This window comes from Tyto alba, unplaced genomic scaffold, assembly GCF_018691265.1.
Source record: "Tyto alba isolate M040663 unplaced genomic scaffold, T.alba_DEE_v4.0 Super-Scaffold_14, whole genome shotgun sequence".
NCBI lineage: Eukaryota > Metazoa > Chordata > Aves > Strigiformes > Tytonidae > Tyto > Tyto alba.
The window spans coordinates 30,339,245-30,363,303 of NW_024881276.1; the positions used below are offsets into that span (position 1 = coordinate 30,339,245).

The window sequence follows — 24,059 nt, forward strand, 5'->3', positions numbered from 1 at the left end:
CTTAAAATAGGCAAGTAGGACCCATAGTCTATTTGTTGAAAAGGGGTGGCCTTTTCAACAGCAGGGATGCAGGTTGCATATGGATGTTCCATTTAGTTGATTAGGAGTCTGGGGGATGCTCTGTAGCATTTCTCTGTAAAAAATGGACGTTTAGTGCTGTCATTACTTTTGACAAGTCAAACTCCTTCTGTCAAATGCTCCCTAGAAGAAGCTGTTATCTCCAGGGCTATATCAATGTTGATTAAATTGTTATTTTTATTTCAGATCTATGAGGCTCAACCAGAGATCTCGAGTTCTTTTAAGACTCCAGAGTTTATTCCTCTTCCCAGGTTGCTTTCTATGGTGATGGTAACAACAGTCCCTGCAGTGTGCAATAAAATAATGTTCACCCAAGGACTAAAAGTAAGAGCAGCCTATAGTATTTCAGTGGGTTTTTCTATCTCAGTTAATACCGTTTGGTTAAAGTGTGTGATCATCCAAGAAGTTTCTTAAGTTGGTTATTTACTTTCATTTTATATTGTCTGTCCCAGCATAAATTTGACTTGGGGAAGCACTGGAAAATTAATTATAACCCCTGGATACTGTTTCCATTCACAAACACCAATTTTGCTAATGCTCAGTAGTGGTTTAGGCTGGGGATCTGAAAACCTACAGATTCTCTCCTTCAAGCCAAGCTTTAGGAAATAATTAACTCGTTAACAAATTTTAACATATATTCAGAGTACAGATTAGGTGCAAAGCATAAGAGGAAGCACTGAAATGTCATTCATTCAATTTCCTTCTTGTAGTTACTCAGCACAGTAGTGAAGCAGAGTATACTGTCGCTTGTGTCAGTGGTTCTGAGAAGAGCCTTGAAGAATATTGAGTACTGTTTGAATGAAGAAACTTGGCAAAAGTCAGAAATCTACACTCTGTCAATGATGCAGGAATTTGTACAGCTGTACAGAGAAGCCATCGGCAAGGTACAAAGTAAAAAGAAAATTGGGATCTAATACGACTCATTTTGCAGCAGATAACTACTCCTCTGCACTTTCTTCCTAAGTGGTTGTGTCCTGGGAGTGAGGAGACAGTATCTTTGGGCATGAGGAGGGGAAGGCTGTGGGTTAAAAGGTGTTGATAACTGGTGTGGTAGTAGACTAGATTTCCTAACACAACTGGCTGATGGAAATGCAAGTAAAATTCTGTTGTGAGACAAGTATGTAACATTGACAACTAGTGTGCTGCAAATGAATTCCAAGAGCAGGGTCTGAAGCAAAATATTCTTCTGGTTCAAGTAAATTGTAGCCAGCAGAGTTCACAGAGTTAGACAATGTAGCACTTGAGTTGAAAAATACCATGAGGGTGAAGAACCAAACAAATTTTTAATGGGAAACTTTTTCAATAAAATGTTCTTTCCAGTATTTATGTTCTGTAGAAGTGAAGGTACATTACTTGATTTCAGATCTCTTTCTTATTGCATGCAAGGTCAGTTGCAACCTTTGCGAAGAGCTGCAAATCTTCATGTTGGTTGGCTGTGAATATTTTTATCACAGTAGCTTTGTCTCATGCAGGAGAGCTATTGCAATTTACTCTTTTTGCTTTTAGCTTTTACCAGACATGAATAATATAGTGGCTGTCTGGCAGTCCCTTCTGAAGCAAGGGAGAGAACACCACGATGGCCAAGAGGAGAAAAGAGGAAGTGATACCTGCACTGTGAAGGCAATGACTGAGACAGCAGAAGTTGCTGAACAACATGGTAGGCAAAGCAGGTGGAGTTACCCCTTCTTCCATGTATGTGAATGGCTGTTGTGAAATCCTCATCCCATGTAAGGTTGTTAACCTCAGCAGAGTCCAGGTGTCATTTGTGCATTTACTGTTCATCTTTGCTTTTTTCAGTTCTTCAGGCAGTTTTAATTCTGACCAGCATCAGAATTACCTAAGAACACAGTTTGACAAATAGGCTGCTATTGCTGCGAGGAGGTTAAGCAGTTTGACTTTCTGCTGTCACAGAATCACAGAGTTGTTGAGGTTGGAAGGGACCTCTGGAGGTCATCTTGTCCAATCCCCTGCCTAAACCTGGTTGCCCAGGACCATGTCCAGATGTCCTTTGAATATCTCCAAGGATGGAGACTCCACCACCTCTCTGGGCAACCTGTGCCAGTGCTTGGTCACCCTCACAGTAAAAAAGTGTTTCCTGGTGTTCAGAGGGAACCTCCAGTGTTTTGCCTTGTGCCCACTGCCTCTGGTCCTGCTGCTGGGCACCACTGAGAAGAGCCTGGCTCCATCCTCTTTGCACCCTCCCTTCAGGTATTTATAGACATGGATAAGATCCCCCTGAGCCGTCTCCTCTCCAGGCTGAACAGCCCCGGCTCTCCCAGCCTTTCCTCACAGGAGAGATGCTCCAGTCCCTTCATCATCTTCGTGGCCCTTCACTGGGCTCTCTCCGGTGTGCCCGTGTCTCTCTTGTGCTGGGGAGCCCAGAACTGGACACAGAGCTCCAGGTGTGGCCTCACCAGCGCTGAACAGAGGGGAAGGATCCCCTCCCTCCACCTGTTGGCAGCACTTCTATTGCAGCCCAGGGTACCATTCGCCTTCTCTGCAGCAAGGGCACATCACTGGCTCATGTTCAACCTGGTGTCCACCAGGGCCCCCAGGTCCTTTTCTGCCAAGCTACTTTCCAGTTGGGTGGCCCCTAGCATGTACTGGCAAAATGGGTTGTTCCTCCTCAGGTGCAGGGCTCTGCATTTCCCCTTGTTGAACTTAACCCTCTTGTCCTTGACCTTTCTATACTAATGGGAGTATTTTGCAGCTACACAGTAAAGCAGGCATGGAAATTGATATGCCTGAAAAATAATTTTTTGAGGGATTTTTGTTTGGCTGAGTTATTTTACTGAGATTTTTTTTTTTTAAGCAGTTAGTTACGGTGGCTGCATAAATGTGTTGGAAGAGGGATATAGGGTTAGAGTGGAGGCTTCGGTTTTCCTCTCTCAAAACCAGTGTCCTTCCTGAAGGGCTTGCTTTCATAGTCCCATTGCAGGGAACTGGAAGTTTTAGTACACTGCAGCTTGGCTAGCAGCCTGTAGTGTTTCACTTACAGACTAAAGGTAGATCTACAGCCAGTTTCACATCCTTCACAGGGCATATTCCACAGTGAGATTTCCTGGAGCAGAGAGTTTTTCAGTGTATGCCCTATGTGTGGCTTTGGACAGCAAAATAGTTATCAGCACTGGCATTCCAAGGCACTTTATTGGTAGAGTGCCTGCTGAAACCAATGGAGCAACTAATCTCTGAAGTACTGTAGCTGTAGTTTCTCTGCATACTAGGGTGATAATACTGTATCACTTAGTTTCAACTCAGCTTTTACAGCTTTATTTGCACTGTGGCCTCTAGAGGATTCTTTTTTAATGGGAGCTGAGACTCAGGCAAACAAAGGCAAAGTTTATGCATGGCATCCATCCAGTTCTTCATAGCTCCCTGAGGGAGACCCATTTAACAGGAAAAAAGTAGGTGTTAAAAAAAAGTTTTGGCTGTCCTTCATTTATTTTTTGCTTCCTTTCATTAGTGGCTGGATATCAAGTAGCTTTTACGCATCCTCATGTTATAAACTATAAGAATATTTAGCTGCTGAGATAGCTTTTCCTAAGAAGTAAACAGCTGCCTCAACTGGGGTTGGTGTGTCTCTCATACAGATATTTGCTGTCCTCCTCTTGCCAAGAGGTCACATCAAGAAGGTATTATTTTGAAAGAGGGAAGGGAAAGAAAGAAAGCTATAACTGAAGTAATAAATTAGTAAGAAATTAGTGTACTATCTCCTTCCCCAATCAAACCTACCTGGCATTAGGCAAAAATAGTGTCCCTGGAAACCAGCAGCATAACTATATCCTTTCCTTCACTTTTTTTGTTGTTCAGCCTCAAATTAAACAGCAGTGGGACTGATTTGATTCTTACAGCGAGTGTTAAAATGTTGAGGTTGTCTTATATCTGTGAGCATTTTTGAATCAAATTAGAAATGGCAACTGCCAATTTAAGCACTGAATAAGCTGATTTAGTTTGGAATGTATTGACACGGGAATGCTGAGGAAGGAAACTGTATTCCATGTTTTTTTTTCTGTTTCTTCTTGTTGATGAGAAAGATAAGCGATCATTTCACAGACAAGTCAATTGGAAATATAATTAGTAATTCTCATGTTGGACAATGCAGATGCTACACTGTGCTCTTGGTATGAAGGAAGGAGAAAGTAATTATGTAAACACTTTGTTTAGGTTCAGATGATGCTGAGACACTGTTTCTGAAAGCTGCACTACTTCAGGTCATATGCCTTTATCAGAAGGTTGTGCCCCACTTGGTAGCACAGAGCAACTTTGATTTTAGCAAGCTGCTAAAAGGTATGTGATGGGTATTTATTATCTTCATTGTTTTCTCTGACTATTTACAAACTCCACAACAGAAGGGAATGTTTGCTCTTCAGTGTAGATAGAGAATGAACTGTTTTCTAAAAGTAACCTGTTTTAGTTTCTTCATTGTGTTGGTATTTATTGTTGCTATTTCTGCAGTGCTCTGGCACTCTGTCCTCTTAAATTCCATAGCTGCTCTGCTACACTCAGTTGTTGTAAGTGGTAGTCTGTGCTACAGTCTTCCTCTGAGTGTGTCACATTACTGCAAATATTTGTTTTTTATGAGGTTTTAATTCTGATGTTTCTGAAGAAGACTTATGTCCAACTCTTAATGAGATTTGGGTGTGTAATTCTCCTAGACCTATGTCAACAATCCAACATAAGTAAGTTATTTCCAACCTCTTATTAATTGCAATGATACAGATTTTTTTTTTTTTTTAACAGGATAGTTCACAGAAAGTTTGGGCTGAGGGAGAAGCACATACCAATTCACCAGTGTCCTCTAAAAAATCTTTTACCATTCCAGTATTTTTTCTATTTGCTGTGTTTTGAATTATTTTGTCATAACTCAGTGTGTGTGGAGAACAGTATTCTGTATAGTATTATCTCCTGTGGCAAATCTATATGAGGAAGCACTTTAGCAGTATTTTCTTATTTTTATCTCTGATGTCATGTTCACAGAGGGTATTCCTCTTCATACAGCAGAAATAGAGATGTTCTGTATCTGCTTAATGCAGCAAGGATGATGAGCCACAAATAATGGGCTGTGGGCAAGATCCTCCAGTACTGTTTGTGGTGCAACAAATACAGCCATTTAAAATAGAGACTGGAAGAGAGAGCAAAATATTGTTTGGGCATCACTGCTGTCTGTGGGCCATCAGAGCTTGTAGGCCACCAAACTACAGCAACTACCTGTGATTTTAGGCAGGTCTGGGATGTGTAAGGATGGGAGTTATGTAAATGCCTTAATTAAAGTCTGTCAGGGGGAAAAAGGGGCTTTAAACAAAAACCCCATCTAAATCAACCATCTCATGCATGAGGTTTTTTCTCCCTCTGTCAAAGCATACTTAACCGGTTTGTGTACTTGGTTACTCACCAAATCACATACCCTGTTTATTGCATTATTTCTTGCATTTGTCTGCTTTATTCAAGATCAACAAAAGGCAGGATACCTTTTTGTGAGGCAGAAGTCTCTTTGATGATATGTTTTGTCACAGTATGAAATAATAAAGTTGAACAGGCTAGAAAACAAAGTGTCACTCACAAACAAATGTAATTAAGTAAACCTGGATATTAATTTTGATGAAAGATGATATGGTAGAAAATGACGGTGTAAATTAATCATGAAACTTTGTTCTCTCAGATTTCAGCTTGAGAGTTCTGTTATCCCTTCCTCTCACCCCGAGTGAAACATACACTCCAAAGGCAGTATGTCTACCTTGTAGGAATATGTTCTTTAAACAGCTGGTACAGTTTTATTGTTTGGTCTTACTGTTGTCTAGGCTTTGTAGTGACTTTTTAAAATTTATTGTTCTCTCAGATGTGGACCATAACAATACTACATAGGCTATGAGAAGCACACTGACACCAAAGCTTTATACAGCTGATCTCTGTATGTAACTTAACTGCAGTTAAAGTGTTGGCAGGTCAGTTTTTGGAGCATACTGTGAGCATCTCTGCAGAGCTTTGTGACCTGTAAGGTGGATAATTCTGAAGTTATGCCATAGCAGTCATGAGCAGATGATAAAAGTGACATAGGGAGAGACACAAGTGTAAAGTTCCGTTGCCTATAGCAAATATTGTAATTGTACAAACATTAAGATCTGTTGCTGATATAAATTCTGTATTTTGGTTTACAGTTTATCCATCTTCTTTGCTTCCTGTAGGACACAGCTTTTCAGCGTTGCTGAGACTGATAGAAGAGATTTTGTATTCCCATGCACCAGCCAGTGATGGCTTGTGCCAGGGGCAGGTGTTAGGTTCTCCCTGCTGAGGGCTGAATTCCAACCTTAGGTTGGTCAGATGTCATTGTAGTGTGTCTGGGGATCTCATGGTATGGAAATAATTTGTGGATTTCCAGTTTATCTCACAGTGGTGGTTTGAAATCCTAAATGATTAGGGTTCCTGAGATCGTGGGAAGATATACCAATATAAAGTTGATTGTGTTGCTTTCAAACCTCAGGTATCGTCACTGAAAAGGGCCTCCGAGAGGAGGTCCCTCCTGTTCTGCAGCACCATATACTGAAAGTGGCTTTGGAACTTCCTGCAAATAAATTTGCCTGGTTCAGAGTACAGGTAGGAATCTTCAAGGCAGATTTATATTTCTTTGGCCTGTTGTCCTCAAATCTTTATACCTGGCACTGCCTAGTTTTAAACTAGTTCCAGTCCAGTCATTTTAGGAGGTGACCCTTTTGTAAAACCAGTAGGAATTATAGTCTTAGCCTGAGTGAATAATCCCTTCTGAACTGAAGAGTTTCTCTACAAAGACAGAAATTTTTTGCCACCCTGATGAGGGCTGGTCGAGGTTCCTTCAGCTCTTCTTGCCTTTGGAGAGGGACACAAGTGAGAATTTACTGGTTTCCACTTGTCTGGAAAGCTTGAGATTTCAGATGAAGGGAATGAGCTGCTGAGGGGAGCCATCCCACCCATTCCCAGGGAACATTGACATTTGTTAAGGCGGTCTCTCCTCTCCATAATTACTGGAAACCTTTAGGTCCACTACCCTCTTCTTTACCGCAGACTTGTAACATAAGCAAGATGTAGAGTACCTGCTTTTCATGTCTGGAGAGAGGAGTCGGCCTAGCTTTGGGGAGAAACAGAGAGACCTGTGAGTGTTGTGACTGTGACCCTGCCTTGTAGGAGATTTTCTGTCCTCTCCAGTTGACCATAAAGGGAAAGTGAGGAGACTTAAGAGCAAGCAAAGAAAAACCTGGAAATGGGCAAAGAAGCTAGAGTATTTTCCTGTGGCTTTGCCATCTTAGTACAGACAGGCTTTAACAGAAAACATAAAAGCTGAATCTGGCAATATTACAGAGGGTTATGGTTGTTAGACATCAAATTCGGGTCAGTGAGAAAAGCAGGGGAGGTGCCTGAAGGATTGTCATTTGACGTTTGGATAGTATTCAGCATCCTTGTGACTTGCACTTTTTTCCCGTTCTTTGGGAGTCAGTCTTTCAAAGTATTATATTCCTTTCACAGACAGTCTTTGTAGGAAAGCTGAATTCATGGGGCTAACAGAAAGGGAAGTAGAATGGATGATTAGGGAGCAAGGTGGCTTTATCTTGGACTCTTGTATTACTTGGTGTTTCTGTTATTCCTCTGTTCTTCCACTTTGCAAAAAAAAACGTACTCATCTTCCTGGCTTGCTGAATGCAAAGTGTGGTATAAATGAACCCATTCATTTATGGCCCTGTTATTTTTGGGAAGGTCTATAAAGTAGCATACCTATGTTACATATCTGCTTCAGTGCAACATAATCCTGTACAGTGTTGCTGTACCAGGGGAATTTTAATACATTTTTCTTTTAGGACGTCTCTGAGACAGAGAAGGTATCTGGTGAAAAATCAGTATTCTATTTACTGATGAAAATGTTTGTTACAAGTAACCATTCTTATCTGAAAATTTCAACCAAAAAACTGATCATCAAGGTAAGTGATCTGAAATATCAGAATATTCATTATATCCGATTGGTCTGAAATTTCAGGATTGTAAACGTTTACTGCATAGTTGTGTGGTCAACAGTCTTCTGTTTTCTGTGATTGCTCTTGGAATTTGCTGTCAGATAACTACCTGTTAGCTATATATTCTATGAAAGTAGATGATACCAACTGATTTTGCTGCAACAGTTGATGAAATAGTAAGGAAAATGTCTTTCATGTTTGCCTACACCCCTAGGCTGAATTAATTCCAATACTGTAATAAATCAGTGTAGTTTATGCCTGCCAAGATCTTGGCATTGATCAAAAAGAGATTATTTTTGATTTTTCTTAGTTATCCTCATTTATTTAATCTGTATTTCATCACGCTAGCTTTCCTAAAGCCTTAGCTAGTTTGCTCTGGCCTTACAAAACAGTCCTATTTGTTACAGTCTGATACAAGCTCTGATGAAAGCAGTACTTTTGTCTCAAAAATTTAATTAAAATGCCCTTTTGTGCATTTAAGTAAGTTATCTGACTTTTCAGAAGTGCTGATCAACTTTGGTCAGCTGATCAATGAGTCTCATGAAGGCACCAGAGGCTGTTGTTTTTGGTATCTTTTTTAATCTGGTCGCCTTTTAGTTATCTAAGTAGGGGTAGAGACCTACATTAAAAGCAAACCCAACCAAACAACTGTCCCCACCAAGAGACAATCCAAAAAGCTGTTCTAAGCCCTGAACAGGGCTCCCTGTGCAATGTCCAGTAGTGATAGTGGCATTCAAGTTTGTATACAGCTTTGTGCATTTAATTTCTGTGTTTAGCTTCAATCACAGGGTGCAACTGTAATGTTCAATCCATTAAACCAAAGTTACAGTGATTGAATTAGGTTTTAGTTGCCCATCATCCCTGCAAGGGATTAAAGTAAGGTTAATTGACTCACAGTAATGAATATCTCAATCAAAAGATACTCAGTACAGTTTTTCTAGTGTGTTTGGATTCTTTTTTTGAGTGGAGATGTGGGCTGCCTGACTCATTCTTGTTTTGTCTTTTAGATTCAGTCCATTTCAATTTCTCTGGAAAGAATACAGGAGCAGTGAAGTTAGGGCAGTTATGTCAGCAGAAGGGCTGCTAAGAATAGATGTTAATGAGTGTGTTTTGCTTATTTTTCGACACAGTGCCATATAATTGGAAGGCATGTTTTTGGATTTCACATTCTGTTCCTGCCTGTTTTCATGAGAGCTGCAAGTGTATTTCTATTTTAAGACACTGCCAAAAATAGTTAAATATTTAAAAATTAATCCTTTTTTACTTTTTTTTTTTTCCCTTTATTTAAATGAATTATCCTGTCAGATTCATGTAAGCAGCAGTGTTATTTTTATATCTGCTGGTGATGTACACAGAGTAAATATAGAGCAAATGAGCTGTGATAGCTTCCTTTGTATTTTATGTGTGGGGAGAAACAAAGGCACAGATTCATCCTGCATAACTACAGTTGTTTAATGGAGGTGCCAGAGTTAGGAAGCTGGTCAAGATTTCTTCTCTTCTCTTGTTGAGACTGAGGGGCAGGCGGTTCTACCATCATGCAGTTAAAATTGCCTGTCATCTGGATTATCCTTCAGATAGCTCTGGATGTCATCTGGATTGTCCTCCTCCTCCATTCTTTCTTTTACAGATGGAGCATAGGGTCATGAAGTTCCTAATTTAGGTGCCTCAGATAAGGGCCTGAATTTAGAGAGTGTGAAAGTGGGCAAAATTTCTAAATATATTAATGCCTGGTATTTGATTGTGATAAAATTGTGTCTACCTCACCACCCACAGCAACCGTGAGTATGCCTACGCTTCTCTCTGGACCTTGCTGTGGTCATGACCTGCTGTTCATTTATTTGACTGTTTACCAATCTGCCCAACCCTTTTAAGCACAAGTAGCCTGATTTAGATTTGACTTAGCAATGATTTTACTGTATACTACATTTTTTAAGGGTACTGTGCTTTTTTTTTTTTTTTTTCTTGTGGTATAAAGATGTAGAACCCTCTTAAAGCAGGATAGCCTCCTCCCCTGATGTCTTAGTTTGGGCTGAAATAGAGTTAATATTCCTTTTCAGGGACTAGATGAGTGCTGTGGTTTGGATTTAGCTTTGGGTTTGGTATGGGAAGAATGCTGATAGCACACTGATGTTTTCAGCTGCTGCCGAGACTTCAAGGACTCTCCGACTCTCCATGTCCTGCCCGTGCGCGAGGGCACAGGGAGCAGGGAGGGAGCACGGCCACAGCACCTGACCCTAACTGGCCAGTGAAATATTCCATACCATGGAACGTCATGCTCACTATATAAAGGAGGGGTGGTGGGGAAGGGGCTCTCTCTCTCGCTTCCAGGATCGCGATTGTGGGATCTTGGTATCTCGGGGTCGCTGGCCGGGAACGGGCTGGATATTGGTTAGTGGGTGGTGAGCAATTACGCTGTACATCGCCTGTTTATATATCTCTTTTTGTTTTCCCCCATCATCGTTATTGTTCTCATTTTATTGCCATTATTAAACTGTTCTTATCTCAGCCTGCAAGTCTCCCTTCACCCCTCTAATCCCTCCCCCATTCCCAGGTGGGGAGGGGGAAGGGAGGGTGATTAGCTGCGGTGGTTGGTTGCCGATCAGGCCCAAACCAGAACACCTGAAATGATGAAAATAAGATTTACTAAGGTGGAGGGAACGAATGCTCTGTGTCCAAGCAACTTTGACCTCAATAGGGTTTGTGCTGACTGACTGCTGACAACAGAAGGACTTGCTGTGGTTGGACGAAAACTCCCACTAGCTTTTACCCTGGCTCTTAGCTTTGGCTGTGCCTTGGGGGGGGAGCCTCCCTTGCCTGTGTGTGAGACGGTGTCGTAGCAGCCCCTGTTGCAGGGGTCCCATCTGCTGTTTCAGGCCGCGTGATGGGGCAGGGGAGGCACTAGCTCCGTTGAAGCTGTCTAACAGAGGCGGCTCTTCGCAGGCTGGGACCAGCAAGATGGATTGGGCCTGGCTGTGGCTCTGCGCTGTAGCTGGCCTTTTTCCGCCGGGCCCCTGCGGCGTGGGCCTGGAGCAGCGGAGCGGCCAGGAGGCTGCTGCAGCGAGCAGCTCGGCAGGTGGCACGACGGCCTCCATCCCTGCTGCGCGCTGCCCCGGTGCGCGCTCGGTTCCGGTGTCCCGAGCGCTAGTGGAAGTCTTGTGTTCCAAATGCGTGGGAATGAACGTTCACAGTGAGATTGCCGCGTGTTCGCTGCCTGGCCCAGTGAATACAACCATTAGGTGTTTGCAGCGTTACCTGAGTGGGGTGCGCAGGGGATCTGTCCCATTCGTATGGTCAGTGTGAGGACAAGAACTGAGGGGAGTTGTGCTGGCTTTGTGCTACAGACAGCGGGTGAGAGGAGGAGAGGCTCCGAGAAGGCGGGAGCAGAAAGAAGCTGCTCTCAGCTGATTTTCCCAGTTGTGAGAGTGTAAGCCGTGTTTTGCCTCTTGACTTGGTCATTCTTAAGGCCCTCCTTTCTCTGTCCCAGCACTGCTTCTTCCCCTTTTCCTACAGAGCCTCTGCGTGTCTGGCAGAGCTCAGCAGGTTTCATTTGTCAGCTGAAACATGGTCATGCTTTGCCTCTTACTGCTCTGGCTGAGCGACCAGTAAGCAAACAGCCATGTTGAAGACACTAGGCCTTGGTCCTAATTGCACTGAGGCCAGTTGATACAGTCTTGGGAGATTTTGTTTTAAAAAATGCATTCAAAAAAATGCATTTAAAAAATGCCTCTGTTATGCAGTTAGAGCGGCCGTGCTGAGTGGGAATAAGGCCTCTTGAACTGAGGGGGTGAGAAGAGAATGACAGATACTTCTTTTCATCAACCTGTTTTTTTTTTCTTTTTAAGAAAAAAACATTCAATTGCTATACAAAAAGATCTGTGCTTTTTTAGGGTTTTGTAATTTAGTTGTTTTGTTTTTTTTACTACCCCTGTGGTTTTCTGGGCAGGTTTTACGTGACAGCGGAGTGTTTGAGTACACGTGGAAGGAACTCTCAGTTTGGCTGGAACACTTGGATAATACAGAAGAAGACAAAAAGGAAGCAGTGATTCAATTTTTGGAAAGGGTAACAACTGTTCAAATTAGCTGGATAAACAATGCCAAGAATAGCATTAATGGAAACTAATTATTTTGTTGCTGTTGTTGAGAAACCTGTCAAATATCAGTGAATGAATTCTGAGAAAAGCAGTGTGCAATTTTTTTATACAGAGCTGACATCTTTCTTGTTTTGGGTGGGAGGACAGTGAAATGATTTGGAGGAATATTACATCCAGAAAGATAAGTTGTTATTACAGCATTGTTGATATGAGGATAGAGTGTTGTGTGTGGGGGTAGCTCTTATCTCCTCTTTATGTGGCAATACCTGCCAAAATTATCAGACCTAAGTAAATTGTAATGTTTTACAAGAAAAGCTGATATTTCCTGTTTACTTTTCAGGATGTTAAATGCCCAGTGCTTCTTTCTCATTGCAGATTTCCCAGGGACTCAGTCTGTGGTAGCACTTTAGGTGCAAAATTGCAGTGGACATTTCTTCCATCAGACCCAATGTCCCATGTACAACAGTAACCATAGGTAGATTCCTGCAGAAGTACATGGAAGTTGTCCTTCTAAGACTTTCCCAGCTTCCAAACACTTTTAGCACATCGTCTTTCTTAACAAGATATGGTTCCTGTAGACTTAATAGCCTGTGCACTTAGGTTTCTCTCTCAACCTTTGTTAACAGATCCTGCTGAAACTGGTGACAAACCCCTATCCATATACAGATAAAGCAGCAGACCTTGTTCAGGAAGCCAGTATGCTCCAAGTGAATATGTTTAAACCAGAGTCTGATAATGTCAGCATCCCCATCTCTCACATTGACGGTATGTGGCAATTCCCTCAGCAGAGAATTCCAAGACTTTGTGCTGAATTTTCTAGTCCTAATCTGCAAACTGATGACTGATAACTATAGAAATCCTGCTCATGTATAGGCGTACAGGATTCAGCCCTCCAGTTGTATCTAGTATCAGAAGTCTGAATTGCAAAGTTACCACTTTATCCCCAAAAGTAATTTCTGATGCAGTTGCACTGTTTTAACAGTTTCTTAAGCCTTTCTTTGGGCCCCTGCAGCAGCATTTTCTAACTGAAATGAAAACTATTGCAGTTTCTCTCCCTGGTGCTGCTCCTATCTGTTCATCCAGGTGGAGAGGGCTGGGGTGCCCGGAGAACTTTCTTACTCCTGGGCACACAGCTAGAATTTTGCTACTCCTGCTTTCTGGGACCAGTCACAGCCCTGATGCAGACAAACTCAAAATTCTGCAGATGTGGACACTTGGACAACTTTCCATGTGCTAGCTGTTCTGCTATAACAGTCCATGTGTAGGATTTTGCAGTACATAAATGTAAGATAATTGAGGTGGTTTAACACTCAGTACCAGATGGATCAGTTGCCTTGAGTTGACTGTATTAGAGATGCAATGCCAGCCACAGAATACATGGTATCTTCTTTGTATATTAAAGCTGTCTGACTCTTTCATGACCAAGATTTGGTTCTCTGGCCATGTAGAGCTGAGAAGGTCTTCAGGACTGCTCAGGATATTCTTTTAATAGAGAAGTGTCTGTTTCCTTTGTACTTCCCATACACATTTCCTGCCACTGTTATGCTCTGATAGTCCTTACCTAATGCCATCATGCTAGCAGTAGGTGATGCACCTCTTCCCTTCCTTTACTTCTGTCAGCTGGACAGCAGTGTTGAAAGGCAAAAAGTAAAGTAAAACACACAGGAAGAGACAGTGATTTTTACAGTTGCTTTTACCATTACATTTCTAGACAGATATGTCTTTCATCCTTTTTTCTGCTTTGGGAATTTAGAATCTGCTTTGTATTCCTGGAGTGTTGGATTCTACCTCTGTTGTTTTCTAATTAGTCTGAATCCTCTGCTTACATATTTTTCTTCACTTAATAGATGTCCTGGATATGGTGGATGTCCTAATTGAGGGCAGTGATGGCTTAGATGAAGAAATTGGGTTCACTTTAAATGAAGACATGATTATCCAAACATTTCCATTCAGTGCTGTTGTCCCTGCTGCCTTAGAAGCCAGGAATACGTTGTTGCTTCAGTCCAAAAGTGGAACAGGTACAAACTTTTGTTTCTATGTATTGTCCATGCTAGTGGAGTGGAAGTGTGATCATTTTTACCCCATGAGCTCCTTGAGACATTTTAACAACCTCGTTGCAAGCAGAAGGAGGTTCGGATCAATGGGGTTCCCTGCTTAAGAGAGGCATCAAAGCTTATGAAGTATTTCTGTCCTTTTTTCCTGATCCTAATGAAGCTCACTCTTGGTTTCTGGAGCAGGGAAAATAGATGGAAGTGCAGACATTCTATAAACTGCCATTTGACACTAGGGAGCTACTACTGTGGGAAAACAAACTTGCCCACGTTAGAGAAAGAGACCCCACCTTTTCCCTGCGAGATGCAGGGAAGTGGAGGAGGAGGATGTCCCCAGGCTCTGAGCACAGTATAGAGGGGACTGAGGAGCAGTGCAGAGACACTGTTCCTGCATGGACAACCTTGGCCTGGAAGCAGCTGCGCTTCAATAACGGAGTATTTTATGCACAGAGTATGCAGGTCATGAGAGGAAGGTGGTTTCAATGGCTGTAGGCAGCTTGTTCCCCTGAGACCAGTCAGTAGGGGAGAGAGGACTGGTCTGTTGAACAGAAAATGGATACGTCTTTCAGAGAAAACTTCTTCAGAGATGAAACTCCAGGGGTGGATGTTGCAAAGTTCTACCACCTCCTTGAGGAGAGGATTTGGTGGAATGAGGAGTAACAGGGGCAGCAGTTGTCCTCAGAGCAGGATTTGCCAACCCCACAGCACCTCACTAAGTCCTGCGTATGTTTGGCTGTTGAGTAGCACCTGGGGTAGGACTGAAAGTCCCGGTTCTGGAAGAAAGTCCTCCATGTTTAACCAGTGTGTGTTAACCTGGGTGTATTCCCCCAGTACAAATTAGTTATTCTCTTAGGTTGTGCTTGGCTGGAGTCCATCAAAATAGATGCAAATTAAGCACAGCACAGTAAAGGCAGAATTAGTTTTATGCTTGTCTGGAAGGAAACAGGCCAGCCTGAGCATGTATCTTAAAGTAGGGTGATTATTTACTTTAGCAAGGACTACTGTATGGAGGATTTTTTCAGATACCTCAGTGGGTCAGGAACACTTGCCTAGCTTATCACAAACACCTTTTAATCCTATTCAGTACTTTTCTAAATAAAACTATATGACCTGCTGCCCAGGCCTTAAGGAAAGAGGGTTGTCCTAGTGTCTGTGTTCATGCAGATTACTTCTGTCAACAGAAATTTCATTTTTTATTTTGCTTTTCTAGGAGCACACGTCGTAGAGTATCTTACTGCTGTTTTCACTGACCTCCTGCACTCTCAGAGAGAACCCCTTGCCCTCTGCTTGATGTTCCAGCTCTATGATAAAGATCTGCAGTCCCTGAAAGTTTCTAAGTATCCTCAACTCTACCGATTTAACCAGTACTATAAACTCTGGATACCCCAGCAATCTCAGGAACCTGTGGTATGGAATACCTGAAGTCACTTGAATGCTTGAGCCAGTATTACTATAAAACCTCACAGTGTATAAAGGTTGCATTTCTATCAGAAAGTGCATTTACATTAAGCTAATTCTGTATTGCTTGTTGTTCACATTGGGACACAGATTTGCTCAAGGGCTTTTCTCTAACGACACAAGAAGTCTTTGTTGTGGTTGGGAAGTGAAGCCAGGGCTCGAGGGTTGTACGCAGTCACCCAGACTACAGCTCCTCATCAGGCACAGTGTAGCGTAATGTGGGACGTTGCCTGAGGAGCCAGTTTACAGTGGTTGGAATTCACCTGGATATGGGCTAGAATGCACGGACCAGCTGTGCCAGGTGTTGATGTGTTTTTCTGCTAGCCCAGCAGTGACCGTGTGTAGATTCCCCATAGGATGCCTTTGACTCGCTCTCTGATAGCAGGACTGTATACATGTGCTCTTGGAACTTCAGCTCTGGTTTCAGCACAGAACTCATTGCAAAACAGAGGTAGCTGCAGAAACTTTTGATTTGTACTCATCTTTATTTTTCTCTTATGTTTTTCCCATTTTAAACAGTTTCAAAAGGTTAAAGAGGTACGCAGAGAACCTGCGGTGGCCCTGGATTCTGTATTTACCACTTTGCTAAAGAAAGCCTATGAGAGAGGAAGCAATACCTTACTGGAAGACAATATCCAGACAAAATTGAGAGACTTGGCTTCCCAGCTCCCACCTGAACAGCTTTTGCTAGGAGTAAAGCATGTGTTGCTCTACCTGAAATCCACAGTGGAGAACTTTGGCAGTGTAAGAGCAATATTGTAATGATATTGTGGGTTTGTTTTATTTTAACACAGAAGGTACAAATGACTTGGCTGTTAAAACTTAAGGATCCAGTTCTGCAGCTTTTTCACATACCCATCTCACTGAGGCTGTAGAGCATGAGGCAAACCTGCACCTAATTTGTAAACAAATGTCTGTCCTAGTTGTTGAGGAGTCTTGGATTTTCTTTGCATGGGTTACCTTACTGATCTGCCTGAAGCACAAATAAACTCCAGATTTTAATCCAGCTCCTGATTCTCCATAAGAAACCTTTCCAGAGAGTGAAATTCACTGGCCTGTGTGACACCAAAAGTCGCAGTATAGATGAAAGTCTATAAATATTTATTTGGCACCCTGAGATTTTTCTTAGAATCGGGTTTCTACAGAGGGGAGTGATTCCTTCCCCCACAAAAGGTTGTAATCAATGAATTTCTTAGTTCGTTTCTGTTCCTGTTGGATTATTGTCCTTCCATTCTCTTTCTGCTCTTTTCTCAACTTCCAAGGTGTATTTGTTTTCACAGCTTAGTAAAACTTTTGGACCTCACCTTGTTGACTTCTATGTGGACCTGCTGAGCAGATTGTTGTGCCGGGGAAATCAGATAGAGTTGGATAATCAGCAGAAACGAGAAGAGCATCAGACTGAATCAGATCTCTTTATGGATGAGGAAGCTCTGATTACAGAGGAGTCTTCAAATAACAAGGTACCAAATCCCTTGATACACAGGACAGAAGCTCACCTGTTAGTAAACTTTGATTTGATTTATTCATAGGAATTAAGTTTTGCTGTAAGTTAATTAAAGCAAATGATCTTAGACATGAACAATTTTTGAGCACAAATTACGTTTACATATTTTCTCCAATCACCAAAACATGGAACTGGCTAAACGTGACAGAGAACAGGGGATTTAGCAGGGATCAGGCTTTGTGAGTGCTGCGACTTGATAACAGTCATGAGGATTTCTGGGATTTCAGTTAGGATTAAAATGTGTCTGTCACACTCACTGTATAAGGTCTTGAATAGTATTTTACTGCTTTGTAGAAGCATTACTATAGCTTTTGCCAGGTCCTCAGAAGGGCAGGGAGTGAACAGGGTGTCATACACTGTATTTCACAGAATTGTACTGAATGGAAACAGGTTGATGCAAGAGATGCTGTTAAGGTCTAGGAGGAGGACTTATGAACTTTGAACATGTGGTCCAGCAGTTAGGAAACTACTGCCTGGAGATTTGACTAAGCTGCATCATCCACAGTCTCACCTGAGCTGGGGTACAATCAGGAGAGGTTCTGACAGAGATCACTCACCTTTTGCTGAAAAAATTCTATTTCCTAAGCCCTGTGTAAAGCCTAGTTGTGAAAATTATTTACTTGGAGGAGTGAACCTTTGTCCCCCTTTCATCTGTTCGGTGGATTTGTGAAGATCAGAATGGAATTGTATTGACAAACCTCAGAAAATACAGTTTTCCCTTAGAAATGTGCTTAGACATGGAGAATGTTAAGTGGAGGCGTGCCTCCCACATCATAAATATTGGAAGAATGGTATTTATGTGCTTGTAATTCATTAATATTTTTATCCTCTGACTAGTGAATAGACAATTTCATGTTCAATAATTGTGATTAACAAATTCTGGAAAATAGGCAGAGAAATTTTTTTTTTTTTCCCCCACAAACTATAATTATCCAATCAATAATATTGTTACAACCATTTGTTACAGACTCTGGAAGATACATTCATGTTGATTTTCAGACATCCTACACTGGAGAGTTGGTTCCTGGCTTTAGAACAACGTTCTCTTCCTCAGCACGGTTTAAACCCTGTCACTGTGAAGCTTCTGTCAGCTCATCTCAATTCCGGTGTGCTCCAGCTGTTGAAAACAGGTGCCCCAATGTTGGAGAGCATGGATCACAAACATGTGTTGCTGAAGTATTTTGAAGCTATCACAAAAAGTGTCTTGAAAGAGCTACAGGCTGCAGGGAAAGACAGAAGCCAGGTCTCTCCCAAGAAGTCTCACCAGCTGGAGGCTCTGGAGGAGTTGCACATATACATGGCTGCAGCTCAGCTGAAGGAGATCACTTTAACCATGCTGCGACTTCCTGAGATGAGCTTGACTACTCAGAAATCTGAAAAATCCCCTGAAAAAGGGAAACAATTAAGCTTCTATGGACAGATTTTGGTACAGCTCCTCGCAGAAAGCTACCAAAGGCAGCCCCAACAAGGAGAACTACTGCTATTGACAGAGCACATTAAAGCTTTGGGGATATTGATGTTAGCATCAGCCAGTAAAGATTTGGAGAAAGTTTTACTTCAGGCTCTCCAGAGCGAGCCAGTCCTTGCACATGCAGTCAGTGCAGAGGTGCATATTCACTGCCTTAACCAGAGGTCAGAAACCTCCCTTGCCATTGTGGGCATACTGATAAAAAGCTGTAGGACTCACCTGCTGCAGTTCGAGATGTGGTGTCTGAGCAGTGCCACTGGAAAGTACCTCAGGAAAAACATGGAGAGCTTTCTTCCACTCATTAATGTGTATTTGCAATGCAGAGACCAGTATGATTTCACCCGACCTTCCACAGGTAAAGCCACAACCAATCCCTGCTTGTGATTTGGGAGGCCAGATTCCCAGCATAGACTCTGCTGGCCTTAAAGTCTTGGATCCTCTGCACGATAAGTAGAGGTGATAAAATTTATGTGCCTAACTTGTAACGATTCTCTTACAAGTACTTCTGCAGCATAAAAGATAAAGGACTGTAGTGAAGATTGTCTGTTAGACTGAAGCAAAGTACTCTTACAGTTGCTGTTCTTCAGTTTCCTCTTTTGAAGCCCTTATTTAATACTTGGTGCATATGAAAATCTGTCTTCATGCTTATCTTCATTTGGTATAGGAAGTAAAAACTTTTTCTCAGGCATAGATAGAACACTGTCTGATGAGTGGAATGCCATAGCCATATGGTTTTGCAGAACGTAAGCTTTCACTTTTACAAGTGTAAGAGTCCAAAACTTTCTAAAATATAATTCCAAATACAGCTTCCTACAGTAATCCCTTCCTAATATGGCAATCCAAGATTTCCAAACTGACAGCATCATTAAATTGACAAGACTGTTAAATTTTCTACCAGCAAAATGAGGAGTTAGGATTTAATTCAACAGAACAGGATCACCTTGATTTCGTTTCTCTTATTGCATAGAAATGTAAATAGCAACAGAAACTGACTGTAGCTGTTGGTGCCGAAGGCTAGCTCTATCTAGAAGAAGTTCAAGTCATGAAAAGAGCTTGTCAGCACACAGAAATGCACACCAGTGGTTTTGTGCTTGAACATTAGAAGGGGAAACTGCTGTCTGACTGACTTGATTTATAAGGTGTCTGTTAGCTGTCTGTTGATGTGAGAGAAAATTTCCTTTGAGCCCAGGGTCAGAGTAAAGTTTCATCCTTCCTGGTATGCAAGGACAAGGCTTCTTCTTAGGAAGTTGTCCCTCTTTTGAAGTTCTGCATTGTTTGCCTGTGTCTAATAATTTCAGCTGTATAGCAAGCTGTTGTCTGGTGCATATGCTGAATACTTCCTAATGGTGCTATGGAGCAATAGAGAGTGCCCTTCTCTATAGCAGATTAGCAGCTACTCTAGTATAATTTCCTAGAAACTAAGTAATCTGGGCCTTGATTAGAAAAGTCATTTGGGAACTTCGTAATTATAAGTCTGTTGTTGCTTAACACACTTAGATGGTGGAACCTGTGCCCCCTGCTTTCTTCCAACAGTTGTCTCAGCTGTCATACCTGTCTTAAGGAAGGCTCTGTGGAAGGAGGTCTGTGGTGTATTTCAAGAAACAGAAGCATCGCATGAGACCACTGTGAAACTGCAAGTTCTTTCAAGGTTGTTGCCATCTTCAGAGAGCAAAGGGCTGCGAAACCTTATTGACCAGCTTCCTGCTGTTCTTGAGAAAGCAGAAAATAGTGAGAGGTAGGCAAATCCAGTTGCCCTGTTTCAGGACTTGGTTTGTTCTATAAAGCCATTGTGATAGATACACATGAATACTCATACTGTAGCAAGATAGCATCCTCTCAGAAAATCTGTTGCTGTATGCTTTGGCAGCAAGACGTCTTTAACATATACAAAAAGCATGTTGCAACATTAAAAAAAAAAAAAATCTTTCTGCAGTTGGACAGTGGCAGATGCCATATCTAGAGTGCTTGAAAACTCTGAAGAGCTGCATTCCTGGAGGAGACGCCTTCTGTCAGCCTGCATGAAGGGATTAAGTGTCATGTACAACAGCACTAAGGATGAAAGCAAGCAAGAAGCGGAGAGGTCCATGCTGCTGAGGCTAGAAGAATTATTGGTGAGACTTCTTATCTGCATTTCCAGAATGTGACTGTGCGTGTGTGTGTGTTATTGTGCTCTTGTATCTTGGGTAAATATAGGTTGGACTTTATTTTCTGTTTTATAGATTATGGCTTCTATGAGTTTTTAATAGCTTTTGCAGCATTAATTTAGCCCTGCTAATCCTCTATAAGAAGCAGTTATGAGTTGTTCTTGATGATGGCTTTATGCTAACAGTCCCCTTTGAAAATCAGAGTTTGAGGTGTTCAGGAGTTAAAAATCAAAGGTTGCCAATGGATGTTTTTATTTAAAAAAAAACCAACCAAAACTGATAGAGACACTTTTGACAAGACCTACCTGCCATGCCCTCTGGAGTCTGTGGCAGAAATCCAGTTGATCATAGATAGAAATCTGGACTTTGATCATAAAGAACACTACTTGATCATTCCCTCTTTCAGTAAGGTAGACAGATCCACAGAAGACATAAAAATGAAGGGCTCTGCAGGCAGCAAATGCCTTTGACCTCTTGCTGGCTTCTAGGGACACTGCCTTTTAGGGCATGACTGGTTGTGCAGGATGAGGAGTCTGGCAGGATGTGAGGGGCCTCCTCATAGTGTTCATCCTAATGTTTGTAGGCGTGATGAGGTTAACACCTAGCATTACAGGGACTGCTGGGATGTGCAGCTGTCAGTCTTCTTTCTTCTTAAAACTGGCTGTTGTTCATTGTGGTTCAATAGCATTTCAGGGAAGATCATTTTTTGTAAAGAACATGTACACCCAGCCACTCTGTTTGCCACATGCAAAGGTTGGTTAGCTTAAGCACATTGTAGATATGCAAAAAACTAGTACCTGAGTCTCTTGCTTTGACTTGCTGACTTTTTATTCCTTTCACACTTCAGAAGTGTGAAGAGTTTCAAGACTGGGTTTTTTGATACCTACAGACCAGCGTGCTTTTTAATTGCATATAGCCTTTCTATGCTCCTTTGCTCCCAGGACCAACAAAACAAGACTTGCAGTTTCATTTGAATCAGGAAGTAGGATTGTTGTGTCCAAGAGCTTTCTCCCCTCTTATCCTTTGATCATCCCCCCTGCGCGTTTGGCTTGCATATTGTTAGTGTGTCTGTTGAACAAACATTGCTGGTGTTGGTGATCTGTAGAAGCTCTATGTGCTAAATATAAACATCTGTTTTTACTTACTACGTGCACAGCGCTTTGTTGAAGAAGTGGACCCAGAAGACTGGTACAGCCTTGTGAAGACAGGGCTCAAGTAAGTAATTTTGCGATGGCACCAAAGGTGCTGTAGAAGGTACGGTTCTGCTCACTTGGCCTTGTCCTGCATTATACTGGAAACACCCTGTCTCCCTTGAGTTCAATCAGATTTGACAATGCTCCTTGTTTCTTAGGATGTGCTTTCTGTCACATCCACTGGCTTCATTGGAGCCTGAACCTGCACAACTGCAGGCGGGTTTGGATTTTGTGCTCCAGTTAGCATAACTAACATGGCTGACTGGATAGCTGTACTAGCTTTTTTCAACCGGCATAAAGAAGCTTTATGCTCATATAGCTTCTTTTCATTTTAAGATATTTCCCAAAGACAAAACATATGAAAACAGAGTCAGATGTTTAATTTTTAAATGTAAACCATTTAAATAAAAGAAATAAAAGGTAGTTTAGGATAAGCGTAGCTTTTGTGGAGGTAAGAGTGTTAATCTGAAGGGTTGCTTTCTGAAGGCTTAGTAGGCAAAATTCTAATCCTTTATTAAGATCAGTGCAGCTACAAGTGTGACTGTGTGTCGATTCTCCTTTATTTTTTATAATTTGATGCCAGTATAACTTAAAAAGAATTAAATCAAAACAGCTCAGGGAAGGAGGTGCATGTGTTTTTTACTTTTTAAAAATTTGTTTTGGTTTTACTAAACTTGCTTTTTTTTTGCAAAGTTCTCATTTCTTAAACACATTTTTTTTCAAGCAGGTTTCCTTGGGTTTGGTTGAGATCTGACTTTTCTGTGATCCTTGCTTCTAAAGGTACCGCTACAGAGATGAAGCATTTTTGAAAGTCCTGAACATTGCTATTCAGTTATTATACAAGAAAGAATCCTCACTTAGTCAGAGCTTAGTCAAGCTCTCCAAACTTCACATGATGGTCACGCAGCACTCTCTATTTTTGTCAGTCATACTGAGGTCAAGCGAAGAAGATGGCACTAACATCCAGACAAGAGGTATTTTTTTATCTCCTTCTTCCCTTTAACTATATTTAGTAATCTTGTCTTTCTCGCATTATATTCTATCCATCCAGTAACCTATCCACCTACATACACTTGCAGAACTATTAAACAATTCCAGAATATTAGCATTTAGTTTTAAATTCTACCTCTGCTTGGATCCAAAAGTTGCATTTGTTTTATCACTACCATTTTTAAACACTTATGTTTCTAAAACTACTGAAAAGGTGGGCTTGAAGTTTTTTGTTTGGTTGGTTTTGTTTTTTTGGTAACCCTGTTGAAATCTTAAATTGATTCTTTTGGTTTCTGCGAGGCTGTTAGTGTAAGATCACTGAAGTGCGTATAGATTCTGTTAGAAATGTATGTGACATTTAAACCTTTTTTAAAATAGATTGATGCAGAAGATTTTAAGTTGATTTTGCAAGTTGTACCAAAATTTTAATCTAATCAATGTGTATTTGATATTGCAACCTTTCATGAGGAATATCCTTCCATGAGTAGTGTAATTTGGATGCTAGTTCATGTGTAAGATTGGCTTTGTTTCTTTGACCCTGCTATCTGAAATACTACCTGACCTTAAACCAATCATTTGATCTATATACACCTCAGCTTTTCCCATTGTATGGGGCTTTGAGATGCAATGATTGAAGGAGCCATATAAGAAAAGGGGAGGAGATTCTCAGGGCAGGATGTTGATAACAAATTTTGTGTATATTGGTGAGCAACGTGTAAACAAGCTTTAAAGAAACCTGGAAAGAGCAAAAAGCTCTTGTGAGGTCACAAATGTAGTGAAATTAAAAATAAGTAACAGATTTTGGTGCTTACTGTATGCGTTTCACCTTTTAAATGCATTTCTGTAGAGCAGCAAAATGGATTCTTTGAGGCTAACTTTGGTAATTCAGAAGCTTGGTGTCGCTGGGAGTAAAGAAATCTAGATTCAGGTCTTGAATCTGCCACAGATAACCTATTTGCCTTTGAGTAACCTTATCACTTCTTTGTTCTGTTTCTCGGATAGTTATAAAATAAAGGTGGATAATTTTTGCATGCCCAGGACAGAGTTCCTGTATCTTGCTGACTAATTGGATTCTGCAGCGATGACCCCTGTTTAAATGCACGATG

General features: G+C 41.5%; 1 protein-coding gene across 1 annotated transcript in view; it reads left to right on the forward strand.

Annotated features, from left to right (window-relative positions):
• Positions 1-24,059, forward strand: part of URB1 (URB1 ribosome biogenesis homolog) — a 57,361-nt gene that overhangs the window by 14,697 nt on the left and 18,605 nt on the right. Inside the window, exons 10-26 of the mRNA XM_042788638.1 lie at positions 265-402; positions 789-962; positions 1,585-1,735; positions 4,243-4,365; positions 6,557-6,669; positions 7,902-8,021; positions 11,998-12,114; positions 12,772-12,910; positions 13,993-14,163; positions 15,407-15,603; positions 16,174-16,398; positions 16,935-17,114; positions 18,126-18,981; positions 20,160-20,361; positions 20,560-20,737; positions 21,927-21,985; positions 22,744-22,937. Coding sequence (XP_042644572.1) covers positions 265-402; positions 789-962; positions 1,585-1,735; positions 4,243-4,365; positions 6,557-6,669; positions 7,902-8,021; positions 11,998-12,114; positions 12,772-12,910; positions 13,993-14,163; positions 15,407-15,603; positions 16,174-16,398; positions 16,935-17,114; positions 18,126-18,981; positions 20,160-20,361; positions 20,560-20,737; positions 21,927-21,985; positions 22,744-22,937 — 3,337 coding nt within the window. The remainder of the gene's footprint in view (positions 1-264; positions 403-788; positions 963-1,584; positions 1,736-4,242; positions 4,366-6,556; positions 6,670-7,901; positions 8,022-11,997; positions 12,115-12,771; positions 12,911-13,992; positions 14,164-15,406; positions 15,604-16,173; positions 16,399-16,934; positions 17,115-18,125; positions 18,982-20,159; positions 20,362-20,559; positions 20,738-21,926; positions 21,986-22,743; positions 22,938-24,059) is intronic.